This window comes from Orycteropus afer, unplaced genomic scaffold, assembly GCF_000298275.1.
Source record: "Orycteropus afer afer isolate SDZICR_OR568_19922 unplaced genomic scaffold, OryAfe1.0 scaffold00603, whole genome shotgun sequence".
NCBI classification, from domain to species: Eukaryota; Metazoa; Chordata; class Mammalia; order Tubulidentata; family Orycteropodidae; genus Orycteropus; species Orycteropus afer.
Window position 1 is genome coordinate 266,196 of NW_006922190.1, and position 15,222 is coordinate 281,417.

At 34.8% G+C, this 15,222-nt stretch overlaps 1 protein-coding gene across 1 annotated transcript in view; it reads right to left on the reverse strand.

Moving 5' to 3' along the window:
* SUPT20H (SPT20 homolog, SAGA complex component) overlaps positions 1-15,222 on the reverse strand; it is a 69,554-nt gene that overhangs the window by 39,114 nt on the left and 15,218 nt on the right. Inside the window, exons 8-19 of the mRNA XM_042783030.1 lie at positions 13,906-14,045; positions 11,226-11,382; positions 11,075-11,131; positions 8,147-8,218; positions 6,636-6,793; positions 5,728-5,754; positions 5,156-5,188; positions 4,300-4,417; positions 3,693-3,795; positions 3,400-3,558; positions 1,367-1,436; positions 645-796 (exon numbers count right to left, since the gene is read on the reverse strand). Coding sequence (XP_042638964.1) covers positions 645-796; positions 1,367-1,436; positions 3,400-3,558; positions 3,693-3,795; positions 4,300-4,417; positions 5,156-5,188; positions 5,728-5,754; positions 6,636-6,793; positions 8,147-8,218; positions 11,075-11,131; positions 11,226-11,382; positions 13,906-14,045 — 1,246 coding nt within the window. The remainder of the gene's footprint in view (positions 1-644; positions 797-1,366; positions 1,437-3,399; positions 3,559-3,692; positions 3,796-4,299; positions 4,418-5,155; positions 5,189-5,727; positions 5,755-6,635; positions 6,794-8,146; positions 8,219-11,074; positions 11,132-11,225; positions 11,383-13,905; positions 14,046-15,222) is intronic.

Sequence of the window (15,222 nt, forward strand, 5' to 3'; positions counted from 1 at the left end):
AGATTGCTGAAAAAGAAATAAGGAAATCAGTATCGTTTACAACAAACCAAAAACCAAAACCACTGCCACTGAGTTGGAGCCAACATATAGCAACCTCCTCCTTAGGTTTCCGAGGCAGTATCACTACAGAAGTAAACTCCCCAATCTGCCTTCTGAGGAGTGGCTGGTGGGTCTGAACGGCCAGCCTTCTGGTTACCAGTCAAATGCTTTAGGCATTATGCCATTACTATCCTCATTTTATTCATAAAGAAAATGAAACAGAAAGAGTAACTTATCCAAGATTACATAGCTAGAGACTCCTGGCTCCAGAATCCAGGCATTTCAGTGACATGTTATGTTGCCTCTCATGCACAATGCACCTTTTCAAACTATTTATTTTACATGGCATATGACTACACTGACAACACTAAGGCTACTAAAGTTATAATATAATTATATTATAATGTTTAGAAGGCAACAGATATCATTTGCAAGGACTTACAGGCTTACCAAGTTTTTTTCCACCGAGACTGATTACTAGATGGTTTCAAATTAAAATATCATTAATGTAAAGACTTTTGAAATAAAATGAGAATACCTCTAAAATGACATTTTTATATTAGCATGAAGTTTAATCTTTTAGAAGTTATTGCCAATATTCTGACCTGCTTGAGAAGCTGGCAGTGTACCTGGCAATGCATTTGGTAGCAGACCTCCTGAGGGAAGAAGGCCACTCAGATTTATTCCTGCAGGAGTTATGGCACCAGTGTTACAGCCCAGCATGGAGTTTGAACCACTCATCAAAGCTTGGGCTCCACTGCAGGAGAATAAAGACAAAGCATTAAACTTGAACTGTAAAAACAATATCAGGTACATAATAATCCCTACATCCACACACACAGACATATGCACACACAAAAAATAAACCCCGGAAAACAAAAGCAAACCAACAACTAAACAATCACAGTAAGATAGTCTTAAGTATCAATTCTGTGATCAGTTTTTTTTTTATGCTAGACAGTGATAGCAAGATTAAGTATTTACCATATACATTTGTATTCTACCACAATACCCACTTAAAAGTTTGTTTCCTGCATGCTACCTTTGGCCTAAAATATTTAGGACAAGTATAACTCTAGATAAGGGATTAAATGATGGTAACACAGAGGACAAGCAGAAAATCTAAGCTGCCCTCCATGTGAAGCATCATCTTAGTATAGTTAATAGATGTATTACCTAAAATTTAAAACATACATGCTGAAGCAGTTTCTATATGTATCTGTTTTCTTTCAGTCTGAGTAATATGCAATTTGTTAATTTCACAAATAAATTGTTTTTTAGACTTGTGAGAATATCTTTAAAAAACAGTACATCAATGCAAACTTACCAAACAGAGCCCATTACATTGATGAAGTTAAGTCCAGCAGAGTTTGCCATGACTTGAGTGGCCGTGGTTCCTGTAGTTATAGATGTTACCATAGTAGAAAGAGGAATGGTCGTTACAGGCATTGCCTGGCTCAGAGACCTTTGCTGCTGAGCAAACTGAGTTAACAAAGTGGGCTGAGGGGTGAAGCCTGAATCTTGGGGAGTAGGGGTGGCAGAAGGGGTAATAGGAGTTGAGCTCTGAGCATCAGGAGGGTGTGGGGTCGATGAAGGGGTTGGTGTAGGAGTAGATGGCTTAGGAGTTCCAGATCCTGCTCATTGAGAAAAATAAAAATTGCTAGTTTGTTATAAATGGCCAGTCCTTTTAAAAATAAGGTTAATGGAATCTTACTTAGCACTGACAATTTGTTCTTGTTTTTTTTTTTTTTTAAAGCAGTAAACTGCAAGTATTAATTTCTACACATGATACATGAGTGTTGCTACACTCAATTACAATTAAGGATGCAGTATATCACCTAAAAGTTCCCATAAAAGATGCTATTGCAGTAACAGTAAAAATATACATTTGTATTCTACCCTAGTACCCACTTAAAAGTTAGTTTCCTGCATGCTGCCTTTGGCCTAAAATATTTAAAGGAATTTGAATTAATTTTTGTTATTTAAGACATTACTATTTGAGAACTTCATTTAAAAATATTGCTCATCTTCTGTTAACAATCTCAGATAAACTGTGAATACGATGAATGAATTATGTAAGGTTAATAATCGTATTTGGCACCTAAATATACATGTTTAATTCCTAACACATCAAGTTTTCTGACAAATTTACAAAAAACATTAATAAAGCAAGTATTTGATAGATAATACTGCATCTTTAACAGTAACTGTGTACTTCTATTTAATTGTAGAATGTACAGAAAATTTGTTGTGAATGAAGTATGCACAGTTTATCAATTCTTTAAAAAAAACAAAAACAAAAAACAAAAACCAAAAAAGTAAAACCAAAAGCTCTTGAGGTGTTTTCTTTTTTTAGCTTTCATGTCCTGCAGAAAGAAAGGAAAGAAATGTGAATGTCCAGAAGCTGTCACTCAACCCTTACTTAAAGTAACAACTGTGTGCAGTAGATTAACATAATCTATACCCACAACATAAGTAGTGTGAATAAGACTTTCAGAAAATTTATGTTTTTCTTTGTGCAAAACAAGAAGGCAGAAAAATTACACCTTTTGAGCTATCAAGATGAAGATGTTTATATCTAATGCGAAGACCACTCTATCACTGTGCAGTGTACTAAAACTTTCAGCACGTCAATTATCTATAAAAAATCTAAAAAACTGAAATGCTTTTTCTTTTGACAAACTTGTACTTACAGTATCTCAGATATTTACTAAATTGGAAGAAATTTTCCCAAATTAATGCTAGAATTCTAACACTTCTTGATATTAAAAAAAAAAAAAAAAAAAAAGATTCTGTAGTAAAAATCACAATTTAGTATCTTCAGAATAGTGCTCTCTGATCATCACATTTTAGAAATGGAAAACAATTTATAAAATTGCAGGAGTGTTTATGAAAAATCAGCTTTTAGTTTATTGTACCATCACCTTTGAACTAATTGGCTTCTTACATATACAAAGGTAGGACTGCAGTGACAACTCTTATGATTGTTTTTCCCCCTATCAGCTGCTTAATTTACATAAAATGTAAAATGATCCTAGAAAACACTAGAATAAAAAACTACTTTGGAAACTTATTATCATATTGAGCTACGAGGTTGTTTTTCATGGAGATGTGTAGGCTGTAAGTCTTTAAGAAAGGTATACACAGAGTGCATACATAGATACAGAAAAACAAATACAATTACAATAAACATATAATACATACAATCAACAAGAGATCTGCCTGAAGCTTCTCACAACTTAAACATTTTGGGTACACAGTACATTTAGATTTCACTATCATTGGTGAAAAAAGCTGTCTTATGAGGCACTAATGCAAAAGCTTATGAAGATTTAACAAAGAATTTATGTTATGACTCACTTTGTGATGAGCTTGCAGGTGACAAGGCAGCTGGAGAAAGCATGCTAACTTGACTGAGGTCCACAGATGACTTCCGCGACAGACTTGGTGGTTTAGAAGCAGGAGGAGGAGTTGGAGATTTAAGAAAACTGCTTGCCTGCTGTGCAGTAAAATAGTTACCTAGATGAGAAATTCAAAAGTCATTTCCAAGATTTATAATTCAAAATTTTGTGAAACGTGTAAATGAAAATGGATAAAATTTTAAAAAGAGATGATCCCATGGTAAGATCACATACAAATAAGGAATTTAATACCTGAAGAACTATTTCCTGAACTTGAGGGAAGTTTGATGGGTGGAGGCCGATGCTTTACTCCCTTTCCTAATACTGAAGACTGAACTGATACGGTCTCAGGCTGCTAAGAGAATGACAGTACACATACTTGTTAAAATTAACATTAAATCAAAAATTTGCAAATTAAGATCACTGTAATAATGCCCAATTTAAAACTCTGCAAAGTACCCTTTGCAAAGTACCTATAGATATTATAGACATGACAGAGAAACATAATGAGCCCATGCAACGAATTACAGTATATATAAAGTATAAATGAAAAATACTTTTTAAGTAACAGGGTTGAGAGAGAGTTTGAGGGAGAAGGGTGAAAGAAAAAGGCAAAGCTTCAACCCTGCTATGTTTTCTAGGAAAATAATTTGCAGCCAGGTGATTAGTACACAGGTGCTCATTATACTTTTCGCTCCACTTCTGTATACATTTGAACATTTTTATTATAAAGAGATTTTATTAAAAAAAAAAGTAAAAACCTACTCTCTATTATCCCTGCTTCAAATAGCCAATTTAAAATTTCTCAGATTTCTTGAGAAACAATTATCCACAAAATAGTAACGTTAATCAAACATACTTCTGTTTCTTTCCCTGGAGAATGCTGGCTCAGACTGGCTGAGCCACTGGAGCTGTGTGACATTTTGACTGGACATTTGGCTTCATTCTGGACCAATTCCTGGTACTGATTGACTACCCTGAAATATCAGGGAAAAAATAGGAAAGCATTAGCTAAGTCTGCTTTAAATACACGTTTATCATATAGGAAATACTGTACTGCAATTTAAAAAATAATAAATTCCATCAAAATTAACTCAGAAATTAAAATTAGGCAATTAATTTTTGTATCAACAGTACATTCTTTGAATCTTTTCAATGACAAACAAATGCTTAAAACATTCTGCAAATTAACATCTAAAGAGACTTTCAACATCTTGTTTTTAATACATAAGTTGCAGGGACTATATAATCGATAAAGAGCTAAATTACTGACTGACATTCACTTAGATACCAACTAAAGCACTACCTAGAAACCATCTTCTTTAGCTCCCACGAAATGTCCTAAGTTTTCTTACTAAAAACAAAACTACATTGTAAACATTATTCCTTTAAATTGATTTTTCCTTATTCTGTGAAAAATATTGTAAGTATTAAAATTAGGTAATCTCATAACAAATACGAATATAACCACTCCTACCAGTTTAGTGCGTAGTATCACACCATTTCAAATATTTTCCTAGAATCACTGAATCTTAGCATTTGAAAGAACCTTAGAAATGCTCTAATTTCCAACTGAGGCCCATAAATACAGTTTTATATCCAACCAGTTAAGGACCTAACTAGAATCAAAGGTTTTGATGCCTAATAGAGTACTCCCTACCCTAAGAGAGTTTTTCATACCCCTTCAGGCCAAAAATAGACACAAATATTTTTACCTCTGAGCATCAGTCTTTGATCCAATAATGAACCTAAAATATTTAAAATATAAACAAATAAATAAAAATTAAGTGTTAAAGAGCCCTAGAATTACTTTTTGAAAGCTTCTATATTTTACATATACTAATTCTATAAATTAATTTTAAACATAGCAAGATACCATGAAGAAATTTTAAAAATACAGTTAAACTTATGAAGCAATGACCAAGCTTTGAATGAATTATGAAATAATCTTGCAAACAGTTTATAAAATTAAAGGGAGATTTATTTGGGCAAAGCTAAAATATCAAAAGAAAATTGGGGTATTAAGGGTCTGCCCTATAGCAAAATCATAGATGTACTGTGTGCACAGCCTCTGGCTTTCCTCTCATTTTAACTTTTGATTCCAAAGTGATAATTAATGATTTATACAGCAGGCTCTTAGAATAACATATTTTAGACAAGTTTACAAAACAAAGACATCTTATTGCCAATTCAAATAAAATGCATCTCACAAGTCTTTTTTGGAGAGTCTGACATTTACATGATTTCTAACAAATTAAAATAGTGAGTCTGTTTATTTTTTAATTACCAATTTGAATGACCATCTGTGGAGGAGCTGAAACATTAAAAAAAAAATTGGTTAATGCAGCTCAAACTTAAACTTCACAGTTATTAAAGCATGTAATTTATGAAAATGAAAGATAGGAAGATAATAAATCATGTAGCATTCTTGCAGTGATTCGCTCAGATAAGGCAAAAAATTGTATTTTCTTATAAAATAAATTTAGTGAATTGGCTTATTGGACTGATGTTTTTCTACTTATTGAGAACATATACAATGAAATTCTAGAAAAGTTAATACATGTATTTAGGTTTTTTTTTTTAAATATAACCTCACTGCTGCTGAGTCAAATCCAACTCATAGCAACCCTTCCTTGGGTTTACTGCAGCCAAGTCGATTCAACTCATAGCGACCCCTCCTCGGGTTTCCAAGGCAGTTATCTCTATGGAAGCAGATTGCCCAATCTTCCTTCCGAGTGGCTGGTGCATTTGAACCAGCAGCCTTCTGGTTAGCAGTCAAATGCCTTAGGCGTTAAGCCACCATACCACACATCTTCAATAAGTTTATATTTAGTGAACTTAATTCCCACTTAAACACACTTAAGCAAACCATTTCACTAAAACACTCCACACTTACAGAGAGGCTAAAGTCATAAATGGCCACCCATAAATATACCAAGAAGGATACAACAGGCATATCCCTTAAACCAAGTTTTAAAATAATAACATAATAGATGTTTTTAAGAAAGTATTATTTTAAATAACTCTTGGACAACAAGTTAATTATGATATAAGCTTACTTAGGTTTACTGCCAAATATAATTATTTAAGCAAATAAATGAATTCCTAAAGGAAAGTTTCATTCATTAATGCTTCATCAAGAGTTGCGAAATACATGCCTGATTTTTGTCAATAACATGTATTAACAGAACTTACTGGGCTGGAGACATCTGACTATCACTTTCTTCATCTTCTTTACATGGCTGTATTTTACCATAGTAAACTGGATCACCAAGTGACTGCATAATGGTCAACTTTGTTTTCTGATACTGATTACCAGCTTCACATTCAAACACATAATCATCTTTTACCTCCTGAAAAAGATGATTCAAAATAAATACCTTCTCAAGTTAATAAATAATCAGAATGAACAAAAATCAGGAAATAAAATGACTAACTTGTGTTTGGCAATACGAAGGAATCTGGCATGTAGACTTACAGAGCAGTCTAGACCACCTAAGATCATAAAGTGCAGGATTCTTTTATGTATGGTATTTTGCGAATGAAGGATGCCCTGGGCAGTGCCAATCATTAACATATTTGGCTATTAACCAAAAGGTTGGAGGCTTGAGACCATGCAGAAGCACCTCAGAAGAAAGGCTTGATGGTCTATAGCCAAAAAAACAGCCATTGAAAACCTTATGGAGCATAGCTCTACTCTGACATACACAGGGTTACTATGAGTTAGAAACGATCAGCAAATTGGTTTTGTTTGTATGTTGTATTTTCATGAAGAATAAGAGTTCCAGTGGAATACTAATAAAGTTTTAAGAGGAATATGGCAGAGTATCATATACTAGACATATGAATTATAAATATTAAATAATATCAAGAGGATAAAATCTTTGAAAGCAGTTCTCTACTTGTTATGAGTGGTTTTTTCTTTTTGTTATCACAAATATTTGTTAATCATTCATTTCTTAAAATAAAAAACACAGATGATGTTGAGTCGATTCCAACTCTTGGTGACTTCATGTGTACACAGAAGAAGTGCTCCACAGGATTTTCAAGGCTGTAACCTTTTGGAAGCAGACTGCCAGGCCATTCTTCTGAGGCACCTCTGGGTGGGTTCAAATAGTCAACTTTTTGGTCACTATTTGAGAACTGGGAGCTCTGGTGGCATAGTGCCTAAGGCATTTGACTGCTATAGAAGGCTGGCTGTTCAAACCCACCAGCCACTCCCCACAAAGAAAGCTGGCCAGAGTGATACTGCCTTGGAAACCCAAGGAAGGGTCGCTATGAGTCGAATCTGACTTGATGGCAGTGTGTGGGAGAGTTGAGAACTTAATTATTTGTACCACACAGGGAGTCCTACTTTAAGGAGCAGAAAAATCCTTTTTAAGAAAGGATTATTGAAATTAGAGGAAGTTATTCCTGTTAAGAGATGGATATTCTTAGAAAAACTTACTATTACTTTGAAATAGAAAACTAACAGAACCAATATGCAACCAAAACAAAAGTAAAACTGCATTAAAATTAGTCTTTAAAATGAAGACCATACTTTACATATAAAGAAAACAGGAAAAAGTGTTTCTTCTGATAATTCACTGAATCGCCACAAAGTCCTTTAAAATGTTCCAAATTATATGCAACCACACTTTATGTTTAATAAATTTGTATCCCAGATTAGACACATCTTACTGGAAAGGGAGATTGGCAATACTTACATGGGCTGGCCATACCGTTGGCTGTGAGTCATCAGATTTGATAGACTTTTCCACTTTAGCATATTTTTCTACCTAAACAATCAAATGAAGAGAAAATGGATATAATGGAATCAGTATTCTGACCAAAGGCAAGAATGTAAATTAAAAAAAATGCAATATAATTTTTATCAGAATAATTCTATTAACTCTTGAATCACTAGTATCACCAACTACTTAACTTCAAGTAGTTTAAAACTTTCCTGATAAATTTAGCAAAAATAACTGGCTTTAAAATGAAAATAAATAAATCAATCAATCACTACTGCCATTAAATAAGCGTAATAAACCCATGTGCTTTCCTGGACAGTGTCTTTTTTTTTTTTAAGTTCCCAAACTGACATCACATTTGTCTTTATTATAGTCTTTCCTTTAGGAAAATTGGGATGTTAAAGAGAAGATAAAAACGAGGATCTTTTCCCTTTTGTCTTAGTTTTTAAGGAGAAAGGCATAGTCACACAATAGTGCAGACAAAACTGGAAGATGACTGGGAAAGATAAAATATTAACGCTGATAAAATTTTTGTGACATTTTGTCATTTTCTAGTCAGACTCGAGCCAAGTTTGTGTGAATCAAATGTTCTCATCTTCCTGAGTCTAAAGTAACTGAGACTCATGTGGACACTTATTAAAAACATAAATTCCCATGTCCCTCCCTGTTGTTGTTATGTGCCATCGAGTTGGACCAAACTCATAGCAAACCCCTCCTTGGGTTGCCGAGGCAGTATCACTATGGAAGTAGACTACCTAATCTTCCTTCTGAGGAGTGGCTGGTGGGTTTGAACCACCAGCCTTCTGGTTAGCAGTCAAGTGCCTTAGGCACTATGCTCCCAGAGCTCCGTTGTCCCTCCCTAGAGACCTTGATTTAGTAACTCTGAAGCTGAGCTTGAAATCTGTATGTTTAACTGCTGCTCTGGTGAGTCTTTGGATCCAGCAAGAGACAGACTTTCTATTAGCTAAGGCCTTGCTCCTCACAGTGTGATGTGTGGAAGCCCAACATCTAAATCACCTGGGAGCTTGTTAGAACTGCAGTATCTCAGCCCCTAACCCACACATTAGATTCTGTATTTTAACAAGCTCCCAGATGATTTATATGTACATTAAAGGTTGGGAAGCTTTGGGTATACAACCTGTCATGGAAAACAAAATTCCATCCTTCGGTATTTACATTGAACATCTACTTATATGCCTTGTTCTTTGAGGCGCATATGAGCTTCCAAAAGATAATGTGTCTTTCTCCCTTCAGTTGTATACCGTTTACTTCTAATATTTCTTTGTGCTTTTCACACATGTTCACATAGGTAACATGGAGAATAAGGAGCTCTGGTAACATAGTGCCTAAGGCACTTGACTGCTCACCAGAAGGCTGGCGGTTCAAACCTTCCCTCGGAAGGAAGGCTGGGCAATCCTACTTCCATAGTGATACTGCCTCAGAAACCCAAGGAGGGGTCATTATGAGTCGGGGCCGACTAGATGGCAAACAACAACAACAACAGTGGTACACTGGTTAAGTGCTCAGCTGCTAACCAAAAGGTTGGCAGTCTGAACCAACCAAATGTTCCTTAAGGAGAATGACCTGACAGTCTGCTTTTACAAAGATTACAGCCTTGAAAACCCTACAAAGCATTTCTGTTCTGTCCTATAGGACTGTTTAAGAGTTGAAATCAACTCCACGACAATGGGTTTGTTTTTTTGTTGGATTTAACATGGAGAATGTTAGAATCTGCATTTTAACAAGCTACTAGGTGATTTATATGTACATTAAAGGTTGGGAAACTTTGGATGTCCAACCTGTCCAGGAAAACAAAATTCCATTGTTTGGTATTTACATTCAACATCTATTTATATGCCTTGTTCCTTGAGGAGCATATAAACTACCCTGTGTGCTACCCTGGGAAGGAACCCAAAGAAAAAGAGCAAGCATGTATTAGAAATACTAATCAACTGTCAAGTGTTGACTGAATAATAAAAAAGGAAAACAGGAGAAACAGTAAAATAAAAGAAATACGAAACATTTCATCAAAACACTCCTCCTTCTGTCTTTGATCATTTACAATTCATGTGTATTATGGATCAGCAAAGAGTATCTCCCTAAATCTTACCTACTGCTCAAATATTAATTTTTAAATAACTTAAAAATATTTTGAATGTAAATAAAGTCTGATGAAATATGAAAACACTACACGTACTTCATGTGTTTATGTGATATTTACCATATTTTCCACGTTTAAAAAATTATCCGGCTTATTATTACTGCTGTAAACACTGAAACATATTTAGGGTCTAAATTCACTACCCAACAATATGAAAGAAAAATACACAGCTACTAAAAATATACTTATTTTTAAAAAATTTTTATTGTGATTTGGGTCAAAGTTTACAGAGCAAATTCATCTTCCACACAGCAGCTCACAAACATTGTTTCATAACGTTGACTGCAATCTCCCACAATGCAACAGCTCCCTGCCCACTTCCTCCCCATAGCCACCTCTTCCCTGTGTCCTTCCCACCAATGCACTCCTGCCCACAGAGCTGTCTCCGTGTGCACATTCAGGCCTTCTATTCTCGAAGGAATGTATCTATCTAATGTAAATGCTCAGCTCATATGCCTGACTTTTGTTTGGCTGGGAGCCACCGGAGTGGCTTCAATTCCAGACCTGAAGAGCAGCTAGGGGCCAGAGTCTCAGAGGTTCTACTAGGCTTGATCAGACCAGCAAACCTGGTCCCTTTTTTTATTTTTAAATAAATAAAATAATAAGAAGCATCTGTTTTTTTAAAGAAAACAATTATTTTGCTTTTTAAAGATGTAAACCTTTTTTCACCCCAAGTATAAGCTACCTTTAGTTAAACTAAGGAACTTTACATGAAAAAAGCAATTCATAGATTGACTTACATCCACTTCAGAAGGTATGGCCAAATTACAGGGATTCTGTTTCCACATATCTACACACTAAAAAATTGAAAACAATATAAATGCTCTGAAAATTCAAAATAAGGCAAGGTTTTACCATATTAATAAGCCTCATTTAAAAATATATACTTACATTTCCTGCTTTAGAGATTTTGAGGTCATAATGCTGACCTGCTTTTCTGTCTTTTCTTTTTTGTAAGAAATCAAGTAATTTTAGCTGAGGAGGAGGTGGACAATGAGAGAGATCCTGTTGCCGATTTAGAGAGGACCGAGAATACCTTTTGAAACACCTAAAATATTGAGAGATTTGAATTAAATAAAACTCATAAAAGAAACTCAGAATATGTATTGGTTTAACCAGTGAGCACTGACTAATGAAATTACAAACATTCACAGAACATTACCACATGACAAGCAGGGTCCTAGACACTGGTGAAATAACTCTAAACAGGGCAAACAAAATCCCTGACACCATGGAGCTGGTACTGGGGAGGAGGGTTGGGGGAGGACAGATATTTAAAGGAAACAGATAATTTCAGATAGCAATAAACTTATCAGAAAACATAAACAAGAAACAGGGTACTGTGGCAAATGACAGGGAAGGCAACATTAGGGAAGGGAAGGAGGGAAAAGAAAATGAAGGACTCTACAGAAATGGCACGCAAAGTGAACATATGACAAGAAGCAGTAGCATCACTAGGAGGATGCAGACCACGCTGAGTGACAGCCATGAACCAAAATGACTGTCTATAAAATTTTTGTGCAGTGTTTCAGCAGAAATTTTTATTTTGGGAAAAAAAAAAAAAACCAAACCTGTATTTAGTTATTACAAGACTAGGCAATCTACTTCCCTAAAGATTTACTGGCTTACAAACCTAATAGGGGATTCTATGGGTCAGAATCGACTTGATGGCAATGGGTTTGGTTTTGATATTTTAGTTATTAACAACAAACATTATTCATATGCCCAGCTTATATGCATCAATATGCATACTGGGCTAAAACTCTATGCTAATTTTCTTTTTAAAGCTTCTAATGGGCTCAGGTCAGAGCTGTCATTATTACTCAATTACAATGACACTTTGAATCAGTTTCATCTGCATGCACGGAAGCAGGTGCTGCAGTTACTGCTGCCAGTGTTTCTGCAGTTGCTGATTTTGTCAAATTTTCTGGTGTTTTAGTTATGATATTGTAGTATTAGTATTTGTGAGCCTATATATAACGTTTTTGAGAATGAAGTAGTAATTAAAGGAAAAGGTGAAAAATGAAAAAAGGTTTTTGCTCAGTTACTAATATAGTTCAAACTAATAATGTCGTTCAATGTAGAAAAATTTTACAAAACAATTTTAGTTAGTATTCATATAATAAATATTACATTTAAGAAATTACAACTGTACTTACACCTATTCTACGATTAAAATTGATAATTAATGTTACTAAGGATTCTGTATGCTCTGGAATGGAAGGAGGTCCATGGGAGTGACACCATGACTTAATGACATCAACCCTAGTGATGCTACTGATGAGAACAAAGAGGCCACGGGAAAATCAGGGAATGAGAATATGACATAGCAAGAAGAATTTTAAAAAGTACTGAGGTAAAAACAAACTAGTTTGTTTCAAAACTAGAAAAAGGTAGTTGTGACTAGAGTAAAAGGGTCCACAAAGTAGGAGATGATATGAGAGAATAAAGCAGTAGTAACCTTGCAAGTCATGCCCAAGTGCTTAGATTTGAACTGAAGTGCAAGCAGATGCTTTTAAGGAAATATGAGCAAGGGGTGGCATGATCTGGTTTGAAGTTTTTAAAAAATTTACTCTGGTTGCTTACATGGCAAGTAAGAATGAAAGGGAGCAAAGGTGGAAGCAGGAAGACAAGTTAAGAAATTTTTTTTTTTTTTTTTAACAAAGTTAGGACGAAGATTACAGTGGCTCGGACTTAGGTATTAGCAATAGGGATAGAAAGATGTTATCAGACTGCTGATGAATCCTGTGTGGAATTATTTCACTCATTCCAAAGCCATACCTTTTCCTCAGCATACAGTAATTCATGTAATTTAGAAAATGGATAGGCTTTTTGAATGCCTTCAAATCTGAAGAAGATCAGAAGTGGGCAACTCAAATAATTATTTAAAGATTACTTAATAAGCCAGGAGCTCCGGTGGCATCGTGCCTAAGGCATTTGACTGCTAATTAGAAGGTTGGTGGTTCAAACCTGCCAGCCACTCTGCAGAAGACTGGGCAATAGACTTCCATAAAGATGTATTGCCTTGGAAACCCAAAGGGGGCAGCTATGAGTCAGAATTGACTTGACAGCAATGAGTTTGGTTTTTCGGTTAAATGAAAAGCCAATTACAATCGCAGTTCAAATTAATACGCATTGTTTTATTTGTTAATTAGAAAGATAGCTAACACATGTAAGACACAATTACCATACTATACAAAGACACTGTTTTGTTATAATCTAACTTCTAAAACTTGATTATATTTTCCCAAATCTAAAAAACAATTATGAATTCCATTAAAGTAAGATTTTCAAAAATTAGTCTCTCTCTTCTTAGCCACTCTGCTTTTTTGGTGAACAGACTATAAACTTACAGAGAGTTTGTTCTCTAAAAGACTGCAGAGCGGGCATTACTTTGATATCAAGCAGAGACTATTCAAAAATCGTAATACTCATGGAAAAAAAAATTAATATAAAATCATTAAAAAAAAGAAAAACACTTTGGAAAGAGAAAAAAAAAACCTATTAGAAAAATTTAGAGCTACTTGTCACAGGAACACCTTTTTATTCAGCCTTCCACAAAGGCAATTACCGTTTCATTGGGCGAGTGTTCATCTTCTGCTTGTTATAGAGCAGTCTGTTTGCAGTGCAGGCTACAGCCACAGAAGGGTCAAGACACAATGGTTCAGCTGTAGCTAAGATCAGTTGGCTCTCAAGCAAAAGTTTGTCTTCCTGAAATGTATTAATACATAATACACATCAATATCAGACTTAAAAGCTTCAACTATGACATTATACATATAACTCCTAGAAATATTCCTTCAAATTTTGCTAAGAAAAACAATACCATAGTTCAAGTTCCAACTTTACTATGCAAACTTCAGAATCCTGACAGCATAAATTGCTAATGAAAATTCAATAATCTATGCAGTGCAAAAACAGTCAGAGTGCCTATACAGTAAGTAAACAAGTATTTACGTTAGGCATTGTTCTACGAGTTAGGGATAAAGCAGTGAGCAAAACTGATAAAATCCTCTGTCCTCACAAAACTTACAGGGTCATGACTGCATCACTTTCAGTAACCAAGAGATAATGGTCATATTCTATACTCAGCTTAACTACATTCTCAAGGCCGTGGAGTCGGATCCTACTCATAGCGACCCCTCCTTGGATTTGAACCACCAACCTTCTGGTTAGCAGTCAAATTCCTAAGCACTACGCCACCAGAGCTCCTGTATAACAAAATTAAAAAAGACCGATACTAATACACTACCAAAACCCAGTGCCATGGAGTCAATTCTGACTCATAGTGACTCTCACTGGGTTTCCAAGGCTGTAAATCTTTATGGAAACAGATTGCCTCATCTTCCTCCTGTGGAATAGCTGGTGGGTTTAAACTACTGACCTTCTGGTTAGTAGCCAAAGTCTTACCCACTACACCACCAGAGCTCCTTACTAACATACTAATACTATGCAAATTTAATATGCTGAATTCCAAAATGCATATAGGGCTTTTACAAGTATTCTATAACTTATTTACTAAATTTTACTATTTTGCTTAACCCTTGAAATATTTTAGTAGGTATAACTAATATTTTTAATAATATCTTACTGTGTTTTGAGTAAAGGTTTACACAGCGATTTAGGTTCCTACTCAATAATTTCTATACAAATTGTTAAGTGACATTGATTACATTCTTTGCAGTGTGTGAACATTCTCAGTAATTCTATTCTGATTGTTCCACTTATAACTAAATTCCTAAAAGTCAAACAACTGATAGTATTCTAAAACAAAAATTTTTGCAAAAAAAAAAAAAAAAAGGCATATGAGCTGAACATTTACGTTAGGTAGATACACTCCTTGGAAAGATCAATCATATAGAAAATGAATAACATACTGCTCAAAAAC